Below are 18,920 nucleotides of genomic sequence, written 5' to 3'. Positions count from 1 at the left end.
CATAAGAAAACTAGGAGAGAAAAAAGCTACTAAGGGTAAATATAAAAACCTTAGTAGAAAACTAGAAGATAGAAATAAGATAGAAAATGTCAAGTAAAGGTATTTCAGATAGAAAATGCAAAAGGCTAAGACAACTATGGTTTATAACCACATCTAAAAATTCTAAGGACTAAAATAATTCTAAAAAGTAAGGCAGAATGCTTTTGAAAGACTTAAATTTAAAAGGATCTTTAAGGGGTATATATCCCCCAAAGATAAACTTAAAATAACCCTTTTTTTACTCTAAACTTTCTAAATTTGGATTCATCAGGACTTAATGCTGCGGAAAGACATGTATCCAAAAAATGTACATAAGCCTAAGGTACTTTGGAAAGATATTCTAACAGGACAATGGAAAGCTTCTGACCCAGTGTTTGTCTGGAGTCGGGGTTCTGTTTTTGTGTTTCTACAGGGAGAACAGCAGCCGATTTGGATTCCAGAGAGGTTAACCAAAGCAATTTCTACAGAAAAGGAAGATAATTTGACTCAAATCCATAACAGCTGATATCCAGAGCTCCAGCTTGGCTATTCTTACATCTGCGACAGTGATTAACCAAGGATAATGTCTCTTTAACATCATTGCCAGAATTCCCATCTCCATCCCAGTGCCGGTGAAGACTAAGAAAACCAAACTACAGCTTCTATGATAGCTACCACAGTAAACTGTATAAACTGATGCATCAATGAATATAACTCAACAAGTAATGCTCAATCAAGGACTTGATTTACTTTGGGAGGAAATGGACATATTGATAGACTCCTCCGATTTGAACTGCCTGCAGAACTTGCCTGGACTATATATCAGTTGCATGCATTGTGAACTATCGTCTGGTGCAGCGAATTGTGGTACTGCTGGCATATTTTTGCTGATGGTGTCACCAGTGATGCAATTTCCTTGCCAGCGCACCCCATGTTAATTGTGGTAATGCTGACATCTTTGCTGATGGTGTCACCAGTGATGCAATTTTTCCAAAGGAGCCGTCAATTGGCTTGGTGTCGTGGCATTTCTGTATCTTCCTCCCTTCTACTAGTGATGGTCTAAAATTTGGGGGCCAACAGAGGTGAGGCAAGAACCTCACCCCCCCACTAGCACCAAGGTTAAATTTGGGGGCCAACAGAGGTGAGGCAAGAACCTCACCCCCCCACTGGTGTTTAGGCCTATCCACAAGCATGGCTGAATGCTGGACCGGTAGTCAGCGACGGGTTGATCTGATTGCAGTGGATTCAACCTAAGACAGGGGACTGACGCCTAGAGGTCAGTTCATCCGATGACGGGTAAGAACCATATGTTGAATTGGACAACCTACCAGGCACGGTCCTAAGCCGCATTGCTTGTTGTTTAATTAATCAGAAGGGGGGAGATGCTGAGGGCCATTACCAAGTAGGAATGACGCATCGAAATTTCCTTGCCAAGCGTACCCCATGCTGCTTAGAGGACATTTATGGGACATTGCATGCATGCTTTAATGAGGTGACCTTGCTCAAGGACCTAGGCAGATCCGGGTTTAGAGCTGATCAGGTTTGAGGAAGTAACCGGCTCCTTGAGTTTAAGGCGTTGCCAGTTTAAGATAATGGGTTTTAGGGAAGTTGGAAGTTGAAGATTATTGCTGGGATTAGGGTGTTCCTGCTGCTTGTTCCCATTGAGTTCTCGTGAGATTAAAATGGGATTTGGAGATAGCCTCGTGGAGTAGGTGGTTGGTGCGGGAGGCAGCAGAACGCGTTTGCCCCTGGACCTGTGTGGAGGCGGTGTGAGAGCTGGAATAAAGAATTGCTGTTTGAACCTACAAAGCTGTGAGTGCCTCGTGATTCTGGTGCCAAGCCGAGACATTGGCCTTGGCAAAAAGAGTGCTCTGCAAATATAATAAAAAGTGTGTATGGTATATGTTATAAACTGATAATGAGTTCTCTCTCTCTCTCTCTTTTTGGTAAGAGACAGGAGGGAGAGTTGAGAATGTTCTGTTCTAAAAACATAGCAAGAAATTGATGTAGCTGCTATGCTCTACATTTATATAATGAATGATATAACTGTATAAGATAACTGGGAGTTTAATGAATGCATTAACTTCTTAAGAATGTCCTATTTATTAAAGGAGAGAAATTCCTTTAACTGAGGACATATTATTATGTGTGCTTGGGATTAAAAAGATGAATTTGAAATGGGCCTTGACCTCAAGGGGTTTATAGTAGAGCGTCAGACAAACAAACAAGCCATCATTATTTAAAGTGGAATGTCCAATATTAAGAGCTTATATGAGGTTCAGACATTGTACAAAGGAGGGCAGAATTAACTGTGTCTAGGGAGGGAAGGGAGCTTACAGTAGCTGGCACTATGCTTGCATATAGTAGACTCAATTAATGTTGGTTCTTTCTCCTCTTCCTTCGGTTATAACATGTGGACCTTTGTATACAAAGATTACGATGCTACTGCCCAGACACCAAGGGGATATGGATTTAGAATCCTTTTCTTATGGAGCAGAGTTAATACTGATTCTTTGACCAATGTTTATAAAATTGCTTACCAGTCTACTGGGCAAGCTATGTACAAAGAATGGACCCACAAATCAACATTTGATTATAAGCCTGGTCCCTGATGTAAATGTGCTAGTCACATTTACTGAAGAAGCTGTCTTTGTTTCATTGCAGCAGCAGGAAAGCCTACCAAACTTCTAGATGCTGTGTTTATTAAATGTTTCCTAAATCTCCCAAGAGCATGATGGGGGTAAAGACTTAGTCCTAGAGCTTGGGAATGTGAAGTTTGGTGGGGATGGAGTGCAGGGAGATAGTGTGGAGTAGTCTACTGCAAACACAAGATGTTTAAAGTCACAGGTTTATATAAAGGATAGAGGCAAGTTTTACAGTCCATGTCATTCATTTATGTGGATAAGAAAATACTGCTTCAAGTCACTTATCAAGTTAAATAACTTAACTCCCTGATATAAAATTGGTGCCCTAGGTAAAGAGCTCTGTTTATCTTGTGACTTCCTGACCCTTACTATACCATATTCAGCAACTTGGTCTATCCTTTTTATTAAAATTTTTTAATAAGAGGATGTGAGGGGAAAGGGGAAAAAAAGAGAGAAATGAGTTACAGTAGATGGGGTAGAGAGAGATGATGGGAGGGGAAGAGAGGGGAGGGGGGATAGGAAGGGGATAGGAAAGGCAGCAGAATACAACAGACACTAGTATGGTAGTATGTATAAATGTGGATGTATATCCAATGTGATCCTGCAATCTGTACACGTGGTAAAAATAAGAATTCATACCCCATTTGAATCAAATGTATGATATATGATATGTCAAGATCATTGTAATATTTTGAGCAACCAATAAAAAAAATTTTTAAAAGTTGATAAACATCAGCAACTTGGGCTTAAAGAAAGAAAATGAGATATATTAGAATACATGATATAAGATATATATAATAGGCTATATATTATGTATATTTTAATGTAGAATACTAATTGTGGGACAAATTAATGTGTTGATATCATGGCTTTATTACTACATTCCTCATTTCCCACTTATGTCTTTTGAAGCATCTGGCTGCTCATTTTAGTTCAGGAATGACACAGAAGCTGTGTTTACTTCAGCAGCAAATTATTAAATCTTATACATGGTAGAGTGGAAAGGTCTCTCTCATATTTTCTATCCTTAGAATCATCCCATTATTTGTCACTTTCTCATTATGATAATGCTTTATAAAGTTGTCTTCTCTCTCATTTATGTATTTCTTTCCACTTGCCCTTTTCATTTTTTATTTCTGAGATGGGGTCTCACTAAGTTGCTCAGGCTGGCCTTGAGCTTGGCGATTCTCCTGCCTGAGCTTCCTGAGTATCTGGGGTCACAATCATGCACCATTGTGCCAACTTCTTTCCACTCTTGAAAGCGTTTTGATGTGCATTTTGTTACATGATTCTTTGTGGCCCTTAGCCTTATTTGACCCCTTTTCAACTAATACTTAGCAAAGTTAAATGATTTACTCAGTTATATTCATTCAAAAAAAATCTTTGCAGCTACCAACTGCAAGATACCATACAATGAATTAGAGACACTGGGGAATTAAACACAGTCCCTCCTCTAAAAGAGGAGACAGGAAAGTAAACAGGCAATTACAGGATCAAGAGATGAATGCAATGATGGGGGTTAAGAAGCAGGCACTAAACATCAACCTCAGGGAAACTTTCATCCAAACTTGGGAGGTGGAATAAGGGAAAGCTTTATGAGTAAGTGATATCTAAACTGAGACCTGCAGGACAAGTAGGATTGGCCAGATGAAGACGACATCAGAGTGGGTGAAATTACAGGTAGGAAACATCAATGTGTAAAGGCTCAGAGTGAGGAGAAATATGGTGCATTAGGGGACTTGCTTTTAGCACAGTGTAAAAAGGGGACAAAGGGACAAGGCTGCCATGATTGGTTTCACAGGTTGTTCACTGCACTGCTCTAGTAGTCACTGAGGATGTAAATGGCAAGCCTCCTGGGGTGAGCAAGTAAGAAAGGTGGAGAACCTTGATATCAGGCATGCTAAGGTGTTTGTAAATAGCCCGAAGGCAACAGGAGGCCACTGAAGGAGTTAAGACAGGACCTGGATAGCATTCTTGAAAGACCCATCTGCCCATGGGTGGAGAATGGATCCAGAGAACTGGCGAGGAGATTGTTCCAATAAGGCAGGTAAATGTTGAGAATGAACTGGATCCAGGTCCCAGAAGATCACAATTAGCAACAGATTTAAGGGATCTGAAGCAAATATAACTGACCAGAACTTGGTAACTGGCAGGATGTGAGAAGCAAGAGGGATAGAAGGAGTGAAGGATGAACTTCAGCTTTTATTTTTAGACCAAACTGGATCCACAGTGGAATGATTTCCTGGTTGGGGGAACACAGGAGGAGGAATGGCTTAAGGGAGAATTATGCATTTCTTCATGGACATATGTGGTGTGGACATGTGTGATGTGGTTTTGAGCCATCCAAAGAGAAGCAGGCAGTAGACTGGGTCTGGGGATCAGGAGCCATATGGTGAACTTAAGACCAAGTGTTTTCCAGAAGTGGTCAGAGTTGCTGTGCTGTCACGGGGTGGGCTCAGAATACCAGGCCAGGAGGTGAGGAAGAGAAGAAAGAGAGAAAGAAAGAAAGAAGGAGAGAGAGAGGTATGGAGAGGGAGAGGGAAAGGGAGAGGAAAAAAGAGAGAGAAAGGGATTTGTATAGTCATTTTTTTTTTTTTTTTTTTTTTGTGGAGGAAGGTTGACAAGTGTCCCAAAGAAGTAGAAGGACTACCACTGCATGTGAAAATATATGACATCACATTTCACTATTTCATATGTATGTGTGCATCCTGAAGGTGGGAACTGGACAGCACAGCTCAGCATGCACTACAGTGGCATATATTCAATATTTGTGTTTTACATATACATCTACACACATGCTTACAAATGGACATATTAAATATATGCACAGATATATAGACACATTTATGTGTGTATTGATATTTATAAAAAATTTAAAAATCAGAAATCAAGTAAGACAACCACAATAAGATATATTATATGGGATGGATATATTAAAGTCATAGGCTTTGGTCACTATAGTCCTACAGTTGTCCTTAGGGAAGATTTTTTAAATTTTAGGGAGAACATTTGGTTGTCACAAAGAATGGGGATGTTCTAAGCATCTGGAGTTTGAAATTAGAGATGTTAAGGTATTTTTCAGTGTAGACTTCCAAATATCCCAATGGATATTCATGCAGGTAAAAAAAAAAAACATGTTAGTAATTATATCAACCTGGAACTTAACCCATTTTATATGTAAACACAATGTTTTTGTTTTAGAGTTTCAACATTTAGTGATTTTTTTTTTTTTAATTTTAGGCCGCAACTATGTTGTGTCAGTCAGGATATAGTCAGGAAAAGAAGTCACATTATTTTTAAAGGAAAAATATAACATGGGAAATTGCTTAAACAGATGTTGGGAGGATGAACATCATGAAGTGAGCAGAGTTAATAACTTTAGGAAGCAGTGCTCACCAACAGGGGTGGGGAACAAAGGGAACAGGTTGGAGTTTTCAGAACTAACATCTTAGGAAGGCCTCTTTCTTGGTGACCCATATCTTCATTCCCAAATTATCTGAATCAATTTTTAAAATTTCTCTTTCTCTTTTTAAATACTAGCGTTTCATAAACTTTTACTATAGGACATGGAAGAGCTAAGAGGTACCACAGGAAGTCCAGAACACAGTCTTCCCTATCCTCACTGTGCTTCCTGTTACCATCATATGGCAGCAAACAGTTTCCTCTGGGCATTTGGAATCCATCCCTGCAGCCACCATAGTAACTTCTTATTTGCCTGTTGTTTTCATAGCACAAGGAACCCAAAGCAGCCAGGTACCAGTCTTGACTTAAAATTCAATAAAGCTACAACTGTTATCCCTGGTGGAACCATTCCTTTAACAATGACCCCAGAACCAGCAGAGTTCAAAGTGGTAGGCACTAGAAACAAAAACCAGGCAATGGATTTTTGGAATAATGATGAGAAGAACAGCATTCTATCACCAACCATTCCCGTCCCTCGTCCATACCTGTGTATTGTGGGAGAAATTGACTCAAAACATGTACAATATCCTATAAGAAAGAACTTCAGTATTTTGGTGTTTTATTTTGCAATTGATGCTAGAATTCCGTCTTCAGCAGGTTGCTCCATCATCCATCCATGGCAGCTGCATCTGGCTGGTAAGGTAAATGATAAAACTGGTAAATTCTATTTGCATTAGTTCATTGCCATGAAATGAGGCAATTACTTCTTTCTTTGGAAAGAAGTAATATTATGTAGAATATTATAACAATGAACAAGGTACAACAGAACTTTATAAATGGTTGTACTGTCAGAAACATTCTGGACATAGGAAGGAAAGCCATGTCTAAAGTATGGTGTCTATTCTATTGAAGACAAATATCTATCTTCTCCATGATGAAAGGAGAATCCAATATAATCAGTTGCTACCAGGTGTCTAGTCTCTCCTGGAAATGGTGCCCTACTAGAACACAATGGGTGATCTGTGATGTTGTCAGATACCAGTCTTACTGTTTACCTAAGCCCATGAGTTTGAGCCCATGCATAGTTTTTATCCTGACTCTATGGCTCCTTTGAGCAAGCAGGGTACTAGGCAGAGAAGAGGCTAATTCTACCAAGTGTGTCATCCAGAAAGCCTTCTCTGAATGGTAAGCATTCATATAGGACACAAGTATCCTTACACTTTGTGTCCATTCAGAGAGATGCCACTATAGATTTTTTGCACAGATCTCTTTGTCACTAATCTCTTGATCCTTTTCTTTCCAAGTTGCTGACCATTCAGCAAAATATGTCAGCAATTACTCGTGAATGAATGTGTATCTGCATCTCTGGTTAGCTCTCAAACCAGACAAATTTTGGGCTGGGGATATAGCTCAGTTGGTAGAGTGTTTGCCTTGCACAAGGCCCTGGGTTCAATTTCTAGCACCACAAAAAACAAACAAACAAACAAAAAACCAGACAAATTTTCAGTGATGGAAATTCCTTGCATTGAGAAAATTTCCTATCATCAGAGGCATTCCTCACTGGGAATTTTCAGCTTGTGCTAGTTTGTTGAGAACTGTCTGTAAACCAGTTAACTGGCCTAGCTAACTGGTCTGAAGAAATTCTTCAACTGTGAGGTTTAAGACGAAGAGACAATATAACAGGAGTAAGAATCAAAGGAATCTGAGCCATCTGCTAGAACAAATTGTGCTTTCTGGGCTGGCTCAAGCTTAGTCTCTTATATACCGCTTCCATTTGACAGGGATTGCTTGCTTTAAACTAAAAATGTTTGCATGGTAGCTCTTCTAAATCACGTTTGCTAGAAGTTCCAAAAGTGTCCCTATTTGCCACAGATACTTCAAGTTTCACTGGATATTTCTTTGTCAAAGATTCTTACTACAGATTCTTCTTTTTCCTCTTGTTCCTTAAAAAAAAAAAAAAAAAAAGCCAGCCTTATGGGTTACTGGGTAAATAGCTCAGAGCAACACACTCAAATGTGGTATGTATTGCTTCCAAAATCCAAAGAAGTCCCACAGTATTGTGTCTCTATTTTTAGTGGTAGGTGGTGTGCATTTGTCTATTTTTACCAGAGACTAGGTAAAATGTAGGGAAAAGAGTTTATTTTGACTCATGGTTCTGGAGGTGCAAGGTTAGGGACTGTACCTGGTGGCAGCCTTCTTACTGGCAGAGTCTAAAGTGGTCCAGGGCATCAAATGGCAAGAGACAGGGAACATGCATGTGTATGTACATTTGTCTCTTCTGGTCTCTCTCCCTCTTCTCATAATGACAACAGTAATTCAATTAAGGGAGATCCACCCTGATGACCTAATCTAATCCTAATCATTTCCCAATGCTCTACTTCTGAACAACATACTCAGATTGTTTCGACCCTCTTAATACCTCACAATGGGGATCAAATTTCAACATGTGTGTGGATCCTTGGGAGACCCTCAAGCCAGTTCCAAACTGTAGCAGTGGTGCAAGATGCAGCAATTTGTCTTTTACCTTGGAGGGGACATACTGACAGATTCCAGATCACTGAAACTTCAGACATTTCACTGAGGTAGTGAATTTTCTTGGGGTTTATAGCCTACACTCTGGCTCATATGTGGCTTATTAAGGCATCTAAAGTATCTACATTGGGTCCAATCAGTTTGATGTCTTTAATATAGAGAGCAAAATCTCTTCAGGCACGATTATGGCAGAGAGTGAAAGAGTTTACAGCCTATAGACAAGTCTGTAAAGGTGTACTATAGGTCTTCTCATATAAAAGTGAAACAACTACTGGTTCAAATTGAAATAGATGAAAAGGATATTTTCCATACCAGTAGACACATACCAGGTAACTAGGGCTGTGTTGATTTGGTGCAGTAAAATAGCAGCAGTTGCAATAGGTACTACTATCTGATTGTTATGGTTTGTATGGGAGGTGTCCCCCAAAAGCTCATGTGTGAAATAAAGAAAGAAGGTTCAGAGAAGAAATGATTGGTTTGTGACAGCATTAACCCAATCAGTGAATTACTCCCCTGATGGGATTAATTGAGTGGTAACTAGAGGCAAGTGGGGTGTGACTGGAGGAGGTGGGGTATCTGGGGTGTGGCTTTGGGATATATGTTTGTATTTGGCAAGTGGAGATCTCTCTCTCTGCTTCCCTCTGCCACACTCTTCTGCCACGATGTTTAACCTCACCTCAAGCTGGGAGGAATGAAGTGTACTGTCTATGGACTGAGACCTCTGAAACCGTGAGCACCCAAGTGAACTTTTTCTCCCATAAAATTGTTCTGATCAGATCCTTTAGTCACAGGACGAAAAGGCTGACCAAAACACTGATTAAATTAACATAGGTCTTTTCATAGACCCATCTGCCTTCTATGCAAGCCAAACAGGTGAGTTAAATGGGGATGTGATAGTATCACCACCCCTTCGTCTTCTACATCTTCTTTGGTGGTATTGATTTCTACATTCTCCAGGGATGCAGTTTTGCTTTTGGTTTTCTATTCTAATAGCAAGAGGAAATTCCAGAGGCTTCCATTTGGCCCATCTTACCACAATAACCTTCCTCTGTAGGTCAAGGAAGTGACGTGGGGGTTCTGCTAATTATTGAGTATCCCTACTTTATATATTCAAGAACTGAGAAAATATGTAACTAGGGCTGGGGATATAGCTCAGGTGGTAGAGTGCTTACCTTGCGTGCACAAGACCGTGGGTTCCATCCCTAGCCCCCCACACATAAAAAGTGATTAAAGTTTGGGTCTGCAGAACTACTGAAGCCACAGTGAGTTATTCTTGGGTGAAAACTCCATTCATCACCTGACTACCATAAATCCCCACTTTGATTGGTGGGCCTGGTAGTATTTTGGATTCTCAGAAATTAGCATAAATTCAGAAATAATGTCTGGTAATCCCTGAAATGTCCGGGTATTTCATTTCCTTTGTTTTAGTGGTAGGCCACACTAAGAAATGATATCAGATTCCTTTGGGGAAGGCTTGGATGAGCATTTGTAATATATTCTTATGGCAATGCTTCAGAGTCCTGCTGAAAGGGACCAACTTCCCTTTCAGTCAAGGGCTTTGGTGTTCGTAAACTGGCTTAGGTATGGGAACTGGATGAGAAGGATGACTTCATTTTCATGACTCAAGTCAGGTTTCAGGTGACAAACCTAGAGTTTTGCCTATTATGAAGACCAAGGAATATCAGAAATCTGTCCATCTATTTCATTCCTACGGCCTTGGTGGTCTACCACTTTGTCTCTGATGCCCATGATAGTAAATGTGTCCACCTTGTCTGTCACATAAGTGCTGGCTTTGGCTTTTGCCATCAAAGGATCCCATTATTATGGAAATCAGGGAGCCATCTCAGTGGAAACAACCCCATCATCATAGCCAGCTGCTAGAGATTTTCTGGTGTTTCTTTCCCTCGATAATGTATTTTACAATGCTTTGGTGTAAAGATAGTCATCTGGACCCTCTAAGGGCTCATTTAACCAACTAAACAAACCGTTAGTCACTTTTAATGCATGGACTAACACAGTAAATCCAGACTTGATGGTAGAGGCATCAATATCAATTATCTTCGCTCTATTCTTTGCTCTATATTTTGTTTGGAAGTTGACCAAGAATTGTTCAGCTTTTCACAGCATCACATCACCTATGTCAACATCAATCTCAATATTTGAGTTGCTAATACTACACATCAATATTGGTCTGCATTTGAAGTTCTCTCATTCGCAGTGCTTCTGCATATAGGTGCAAGCATCTTACTGCTTTATTTTGTCCTCCAAAAGAGTTGTCCTATATCCTTTGCCTGTTGAAATACATATTAATTATAACTTATTTTCCCTTTTTGTATAGTTAGGACATTATATTGATATTTATGAAATTAGAATAGGTAGATAATATTATCTATGAATTTCATTTCAGGATAATAAAGGGAGTGTTAAAAATATTAGTTACAAAAAGGGGACACAATAGTGGGCCACTTTATGCTTTGAATATAGCTCTTGCTTCTCTAAAACTGACATTACCCCGCCCCCCCCCTTCTCCTCCCTGATCCTCTTCCCTGATCTCCTTCCTAATCTCTCCTCCCTAATCTCTGGAAACCGAGAACACATGGAATGTAGGCTTTGAATCACCTCTTCAAAAACTCCCTGTTTCCCTTAATGGGCAGAATCACACCTATGGGACAGGAGTCCCCTGGGTTTCTTCTTTACTAGCAAAGCAATATTTTTTTTTTCTCAAAACCATGTCCTCATTAATGGATTGGCATTGGGAACAAGGACCACAACTTTTCAGTAACAGGGATAATGGATCTGATAAGGTTGACAACAGTCTCAAGATTTTAGGCATATGCATGCTTATGATGAGCCAAGGCAGGTCCTGAGTATATCCTCCAAATTAAATGATTTCTTTGGAAATATGGCTATATTTAATCAGAAAATTCAGTGTCCTGTTCAGTTTACTCACGAAGCCATGCAAAGTGATACTAGTAAATAGGTACACTAAGAACACCAGTAAGGAATTGCCTCATAGGTGCAACAAAAACATCTATGCTTGCAAAGGAGTCATGGAGATTTTTTTTTTTTTTTGTGTGTGTGTGTGTGTGGGGGTACTCTCTGTATCACTGGTGACAGAAGTGGTGGAAGCCAGTATGTTGCTTCCTCACTTGCCCTTGTCTGCATAATTGTATAACAATCTATAGGATGAATAAGAGGAACTTTGGGATTTAGCTGCTTCATCCACAAGTGGTTGGATAGTAAATGCAACTAAGCAAATGCTGTCACTTCCTTCTCTCCTTTCTCATGTGAAAATCTTTGGGAAGGCACTGAAAGTAGGGAGGAAGAACCACAGTTGGTTTGTGAATGAACAGGAGAGGTAGGTTTTTGATCTTGATCCAGGAACTCTGTAGCTCTGCTTTGCTGTTCAATGCTGCCCTGCAGGTTTGCTTTAAGGCCTGCCAGGGGCATCTGTGGCTCTCTGGGAGCATTCCCTCTAGCCTACTTAACTCTTCCTCCTCCACATCTCAACTCCTGTTCTTTTCTTAGGGAAGCCTTCCCCCACCCACCAGTCTGGCCTGATTCCTTACCATGGTTTCCTTCTTAAACACCTTCCACCCCCACCCCACTGTGATCTCTTATCTCAGTTTGTAATCTCATTCATTAACACTTTTATCTGGTTTATGTCAGCATTCTCGAGGGTAACTATCTTACCTATTTATGCTCTTTTTCTCTCTGTGCCTTGCCAGTGCCTAGTACAAGTACATAGCTGTTGAATGAGAGTTTGCCCCGAATTCCATAAGTATCAACACTTACTATGATTATGAATATTGCCATTGCATTTGTATACCATGCTGACTGGCAACTGTCTTTTCTCTGTTGAAGACCACAATAACTTTGGATTTCATAGAAACCAATCAGAAAATACTAAAAAAATCCCAGCAAGGTGGTAATTTAAGACTACTTTGCTTCTGCAGTAACTCAGCACCATCTATACCCCTGAACACTCAAACTCAGGGTGTTAGAACTTGAGGATGGTATGTATTTTGCTGGAAGGTGGCTGGAGATTAAGGTGAATGGAAGGGTCAGAGCCCCTGGTTTTCCCCCCTCACCCCCACCAAGTGTTTGAGGAGCAAACATTTGTAAGGCTTCCCTAAAGAATCACAGTGTGTCCAGGACCCCCCTGCACTAAACAAAGAGTATCAAAACTGTGGGCTCTGACTGAGGTGGGATAACTGGGAGTGTTGGAGCAATCTGATTCTGGTTAGGGGAAGAGGGTTAGGTAAGGGGGTGTGACGCAGTCTCCCAGGTTACAGTAGGTGGCGTGTGCCCCCATCGGGGTACATCCGCACGGATTTGCCCATGAGGGTGTGTGTATGAGAGAGAGAGAGACTAGCAAGGAAGGACCCGGGTGGCCTGGCCGGAGTCCGGCTTGCCGGGATCAGTGTGCAGGTGCGGAAAGCAGGCTGCAGTCGGGTCCCGTGGCAGCGCGCCGGGGGCCGCCGGCTGCGAGGCGCGGCTGCGGGCGGCAGGAGGCAGCGTCGGCCCAGGCGGCGCGGCCGCGAGCTAGCGAGCCAGCGCGCGGTGATGTCAGTGGCGGCCCGGCTGGCAGCAGCCAGCACTTCCTGTATAAAGGCGGGCGGGCTCGGCTGCAAACCCCACTAGCCAGTGTCAGCCTCTCGGCGGGAGGAGGAGGGAGGAGGCAGAGGAGGAGCAGGGGGAGGGCTGTCAAATTCGGGAGCCAGATTCTTCTCCCTTCCCCTGGCAATCTCTTCCGCTTCCCCGGCTCCTGGCGTGACATCTGCAGACCGGGGACCTGTATGTGTGTGTTCGAGAAGGAGCGGAAGAATGGCAGTGCTCAAACTCACCGATCAGGTAGGGGGCGGCGGCGCTGGCGGGCGGGACGCGCGGGCGCGGGGCGGTGCGGAGCCCCGCGGGGGGATGGGGGCGCGGCACAGAGCGCGCCCGCGAGCTGTTTACTCGCGGCGCGGGGAGGAGTGTGTGCGGCCGCTGGGCGCCTCCGAGAGCCGGCGGCTGTGGCTCTCCCCGCTGCGCGGTCCCGCCCAGGCCATCGCAGCAGTGCGTTGGGCTCTGGTGCCTTGATGTGCCGGGGGCTGGGGAAGGGTCTGCCAGCCCCTGGCGCAGCCGGAGCACTGGTGCGCCGGTGTGCATGCGGGTGTGCGTTGTACACGGGTCATCACTACGCAGGGGGAGGGGAGGCTGGAATGCTTCTCCAGCTCCTACAGTGCTGCGCAGCTTGGGCTTAGCCGGCCCGTGGCTGCCCAGGGGCTGCTCTTTCACGCTGGTGGAAGGAGGACAGTGAACGCTGAAGGAGAAAGGATCGCAGCCTGGGACCCCTCCTCAAGCCAAGCAGGAGACCGGCACAGACTGCCGTTCTCAAGTGGTTGGGTTGTCTTTATCCGTTTGATTTGACATCCTGACTTCCTCTTTAGTTGCCCCGAGGCTGTATGTGCGTAGTGCGGGATGGGGACACTTGGAGATGCGCTCTGGGCTCTGGCTGGTGTCTGAGTGATAGGTGAAGATGGGTCTGAGGCTTCAGTTCCAGGCAGTGGGTTTATGCCTATGTCCATCAGCTTTGTTGCTTTCCTTGCTGAGACACCACACGGGGCAGCTCTGGAGTCCTGGCTAAGAGATGTGGAATTATTTCCTGAATCCAATTGACAGTTCTTGCTGCAGATCTATGGGATGACACCACCTCTCCCTCCCTTTGCGGACTCTGCTGCTCTTAGGATACAGAACTCACAATCGCCCAACCAAGTTACACGACAAAACTCTTTGCATCTCTTCTCACAAAAAAAGGAAACAGCTTCCTCCTCCCTGCCCATCCCCTCCCATTTATTTGTGGATAGTGAAATGAACATTGTTTTGGGGGCCCTAGTGAGAGGAGATGCAGTCTTGACTTTGATGCATGGGGTCAAATGTGCCTGCCCTTATATTAAACATCTCAAACTTCTGGAGTGGGTTGCATCTGGTTCCTCTTTTTTTTTTTCTGGTTAGGATCCATCTAGTATCCTGCAACTTAAATGCAATTGATTGAAGAAATATTTGCAACGATGCTCTTTCCTGTAGAATAAAAGTTTCTGGTTTGTTTTCCCTAAGTATTCACAGGTTCCTTCACCCCTTGGAAAAGGTACATAGGTCTATCTTTTTTTGGGAGGATGCATAAATCATTTAGTTAAAACTCATGCTATCATAAAATTTTAGAAGAAAGAACAGCAGAATTGTGATGAATATACTTATTCTTATTGGTTTCTGAGCATTTAAAAGTTTTTGTAAGTTGATATTTGGATTCGTCTACCTTTTGTTCCCATGCTTTGACAACTGTTGGACATTTGCTTTTTTTTTTTTTTAATCTTACCGTTTTAGTGTGTACTTTGCTGGTATACATTACTATCCTTGCTGTTAATTCTTAAATCTGCAAAGTACAAAAAAATGGTCCTAATAAGCATTATTATCACACATGAAAGAATTTCACATAGACTTTTAGAGTTGTAAGGATGGTAAAGCTGATCTCATCAGAATCTCTCACTTTCTAAATGAAGAAGCAGATCTGCAGAAGGGAAGCAGTTCTTCCCCAAGGACCATAGCCATTTACCTGTAGATCTGGAACCAACTCCTATCTCCTGTCTTCCAGCCTCCTGTGCTTTCTGCTAAAGTTTGTAAAAATTACCGGATGTGTTGAAAGGGTTACAAGAAGCCACTCTTTCTTAAATCAAGATATCAAGACCAACTCTAGTGCAAAGTGTATTACAAAAATAAATAAATAAATGAAGAAAGAAAGAAAGAAAGAAAATACTACTGGTCTTAGAAAGAAAGGAAGTTATTCTACAGGGCTTATCAGTAGGGTTTTCAAAGATGTTGTCTTATGTTTCTAAATCATCTCCTTCCTTCCCCCAGTAAACTAGAATTGCTTTGGAGAGAAAGAAAGAGATGCACAAATTTTATTTGTGCAAATCTGAGGGGTTCTAAGATTCAAGAACATCTGATAATTGCCAGTCTGTCTTGGGACAAGCCTTTAGGAGACTGTGTGGAGGTGGTCTAGGCAGGGTGGTGTGGGGTGGTGAGCAATGGTGGTTTCTGTTTCTTTAGGCCAGATAGTGTGTTTTTCTTTCCTTATATAGTCTTACTTTTTCTGTCTGAAATTCAGTTCTTAGAAGTTGGTTCTTATAGTTTGAGCTCTTTCTAGAAGAGTTCTGCTCTATCACTGTGGGGAGGTGCTGTACCTGTTTGGAATCCCTGACTTAGAATTTGTAGGAGAGGGCCTGCTCTCCACTTAATGATTGTAAGACAACCATTTCTTCATTCCTCCCCCATTTGTAAAATTTGTGAGGTGAATCTATCTTTATGTGCCATTCTGGAGATTAAATCCAGGGCCTTGTGGATAGTAGGCAAGTGCTCCACCACTGAGCTATATCCCTATTCCTGAATCTTGATTCTTGCCACAGCTTTTGAATTTTTCTTTTGAGAATACAGTCTTGCTGTTAATAACCTGAGTGTCAAGTTGTCTTAGTTTGTCTTTTTTTTATTATTAATTTTTTTACAGTACTAGGGATAGAACCCAGGGGTTCTTTACCACTGAGGTATATCCCTAGTTCTTTGTTATTGTGAGACAGGGTCTCCCTAAGTTGCTGAGGCTGGCCTCCAACTTGTGATCGTCTTGCCTCAGTCTCCTGAGTCTCTGGGTATACAGGTATGTAGTCAATCCTGCAGTGATATCTCAGTCATGCCAGAGAAGGAGCATGCCTTTTTCTAACTGTTTTGGAAAGTAAAAAGTAAGTGGGAAGGGAGAGGCCATTGTGGTTTTTAGTCTTTTTTTTTTTTTTTTTAAACGATGAAAAGGAACTGGAAGCTATTGCTACAAACAAACTTGTCATTTTGCACTTCTGCATTTGTAACTGTGCCTCTTCTGTTTTCTTCTTTATAGGACATATACCATTTTTCTTGCACAGTGTTAAGGAGATCAACCATCCTAGTTCACCTAGTTTCTACCATTTTGTGCTAAAACTGGGAGATTTCCAGGCGGACTGGGAGAAATTGGTTACCCTATGCAGCATAGAACATTCTCAAACTATGTGATTAATATAATAGCATAATTATTTCCTCATTGGTGGGCATTAAGACATTTATTTATATCTTTGGAAAAGTGAGCTAGTTGTAAGTTTGAGACAGAAGGTTTTTATCACATACACATGTAATACAGTTTGGCTTAAGATAGCCCTGAAACTTTTTGCAAATTGATTTGATCATTGAACTTTTTTGGAGTGTTCCTTATGTCTTATAGTTAAGTCATTGCAGTGATTTAAATGTGTGGTCATAGCTTTAGCTGGGCTTCTTCTCCACATACCCCCCAATTTTTTTTCCAAAGTTATAAAATCAGGATGATAAGTTCTTTTGGACTTCTAAAATTTGCTAGTGGCAGCAGAACACTACCTGCATCTCTGTGAAGGCTGTCGGCAGACAAACTGCTTCAACTGCTTCGGCAGGTGGCTCTTTTGGAGCTTCCTGCCTGGAGGCCTTCTGGTTTGGTGTCCCCTTGCCAAGTCCTAGCTCACCCTTGACTCACTCACCTCTTTGCCAAAGGCTGTGGCTGGCAGCTGTGGAAGCGGGAAAAGACTAAAAATCCTGTAACTCTGAAAGCAGGATTTCCACTCCATATAGTGTGGGGCTCTGGGACATGCTGTGTATTATACTGGGCTGCCCTTGTCCTTCCATTGGTCCCTAGAGCATGGTTGTAAAGCAGGCACTATGCTGCAATCCAGCCTTCACAGAAGAAGCGAAAGAAAGGCTTTACTTTTTGGATCCTTGTTTAGTTGTTCTGTGACCTAGGCACATGGTTTGGGGAACTTAAGGCTGGTATTTCATGGCCTCCGCCTAATAGTGGCCTACATTTATTGTGCCCTTATTGTATGTTGGGCCCTTGCTGTGAATCATCTCTTTCCTCATAGTCACCCTAGGAAGTAGGTGGTGCTGTGATTCTTATTTTATAGATGCGAAAACAAGAGTAGGGAGGCTAATTGACTGGTTCAAGGTCACACGCCCAGTAAGTGATTGAGCACAGTGTCCTGGCAGTCTGATAGCACAGGTGCGGCTTTGACCACAAGGCTATACTTTTCATAGTTGAAGGGGCAGTGCAGACATAGGGTAATGGACACCCACTCTTATTTACAGGCAAGACATTGGATAAGCTGCATTCTCGGTATTCCTCCTACCTCTTAGGGTCAGACCCATTTCTGTTAGAATAAGGAGCTACTCTGAGGCCTCTGCTCTTGTTTGCTGTGTGTATGGGTTATGCCTGGCTTTTGTCATTAAGCCTTGCCACCTCCCTACTCTGATGAATGGTGTGTTGGTAGCTTGGTGATTTTTTTTCTTGCTTATATTTTATATAACACACAAAGTGTAATCATCATAGGAGATCAGAAAGCTAGATAAGTATAAAGACAACTCATTGAAGCTATCCAAAGTCTTTATACTCAGAGATAACTACTTCTGACATTTTGATATATTTCCTTCTAGTTTTCTGTTTAGGTATCCAGGTACAATTTTTAAACTTTCCTTGTGATAATATCAGTATTTTTCACTTGTGTACATAGCTGATATCTATGTTCTCTTGACCAGTGGCTTTTCTAAATAATCTCATGCTTCTCTTACACGCACCATTGGCTGCTCTAGCTTAAGTCTAGCATCAGCACACCAGGCCTAGCTAACCCTGGGTTGATTGAACCTATTAAAAAGAGAAGAGTTCAGCCTTTACTTCCTTTTTCTATAAATGGAGAGTGAACATAAACTCAGAAAATGTATAATCATTGTACCAGAAATAGAACTGAAACATACTTTAAAAAGATTTATATATTTTGATGATATAATGTAAATTCTTATAGACTAGAGTATAACATGAAATAAATTAAATAAGCAGGAGCTACAAATATCCAATAATCCTGTGGTTTTTTCAAACTTGTTTAAGCTATGCCACTCCCTTTTGTTTTTCCTAAAGAAAATCCCATATTAAAGCTAATATTTAAAAAAGATGGGCCAAAATTGTGGTCCTGAGGCCTTTTCAAAGCTTCTTGGGGTGTAGTATTATTTGAAAGTCCCTTTGAATGGGAAAACTACTGGTGACTGGCGCTGTATGTGTGTGTGTGTGTGTGTATGTGTGTGTGTGTGTGTGTTTTACACATCATGTATACAAACAGGAGCTATATAGATTTAGGATGACCATGGAATTTTTTAAATCTAAACGAGGACACTTTTGAAAATGCTAGGGGGTACTATAAAGCTGGGAATTGGACATGAACCAGGACCATCTAGGTCAACCTGGACATTTGG

The 18,920-nt window shown here is 41.8% G+C and overlaps 2 protein-coding genes across 8 annotated transcripts in view; one reads left to right on the top strand and one right to left on the bottom strand.

The window, feature by feature from the left end:
- Positions 1–6,667: 6,667 nt before the first annotated feature.
- On the bottom strand, positions 6,668–14,294 carry LOC144365595 (uncharacterized). The gene is made up of 2 exons (XM_078017786.1): positions 13,445–14,294; positions 6,668–6,758 (listed from the first exon to the last, which is right to left on the bottom strand). Exons 1-2 carry the CDS (start codon positions 13,746–13,748, stop codon positions 6,685–6,687), a joined length of 378 nt encoding a protein of 125 aa, XP_077873912.1. The 5' UTR covers positions 13,749–14,294; the 3' UTR covers positions 6,668–6,684.
- The window catches only part of Ankrd44 (ankyrin repeat domain 44), a 287,618-nt gene continuing 281,863 nt past the window's right edge, over positions 13,166–18,920 (top strand). For 4 of the 7 annotated variants that reach the window (XM_005324347.5, XM_013358207.4, XM_021725748.3 and 1 more), the window contains exon 1: positions 13,167–13,451. In XM_005324347.5, the coding sequence (XP_005324404.1) occupies positions 13,425–13,451 (27 nt within the window). In that variant the 5' untranslated portion in view covers positions 13,167–13,424. Of the gene's footprint in view, positions 13,452–18,920 lie in introns of all 7 variants that reach the window. The other 3 variants (XM_021725747.3, XM_021725746.3, XM_021725745.3) reach the window with 1 other exon arrangement.

Source organism: Ictidomys tridecemlineatus, chromosome 7, assembly GCF_052094955.1.
Source record: "Ictidomys tridecemlineatus isolate mIctTri1 chromosome 7, mIctTri1.hap1, whole genome shotgun sequence".
NCBI classification, from domain to species: Eukaryota; Metazoa; Chordata; class Mammalia; order Rodentia; family Sciuridae; genus Ictidomys; species Ictidomys tridecemlineatus.
The sequence above is the reverse complement of the archived record's forward strand: the minus strand, read 5'-3'. Positions and strand labels throughout refer to the sequence as shown.

Excerpts from the sequence above, each read along its gene's own strand:
- LOC144365595 (XM_078017786.1), bottom strand. The coding sequence starts at position 13,748 with ATGCACACCGGCGCACCAGTGCTCCGGCTGCGCCAGGGGCTGGCAGAC. Across the intron at positions 6,759-13,444 it reads CGCCGCCCCCTACCTGATCG|CCAGATGCAGCTGCCATGGA; the intron begins GTGAGTTTGAGC and ends TTACCTTACCAG.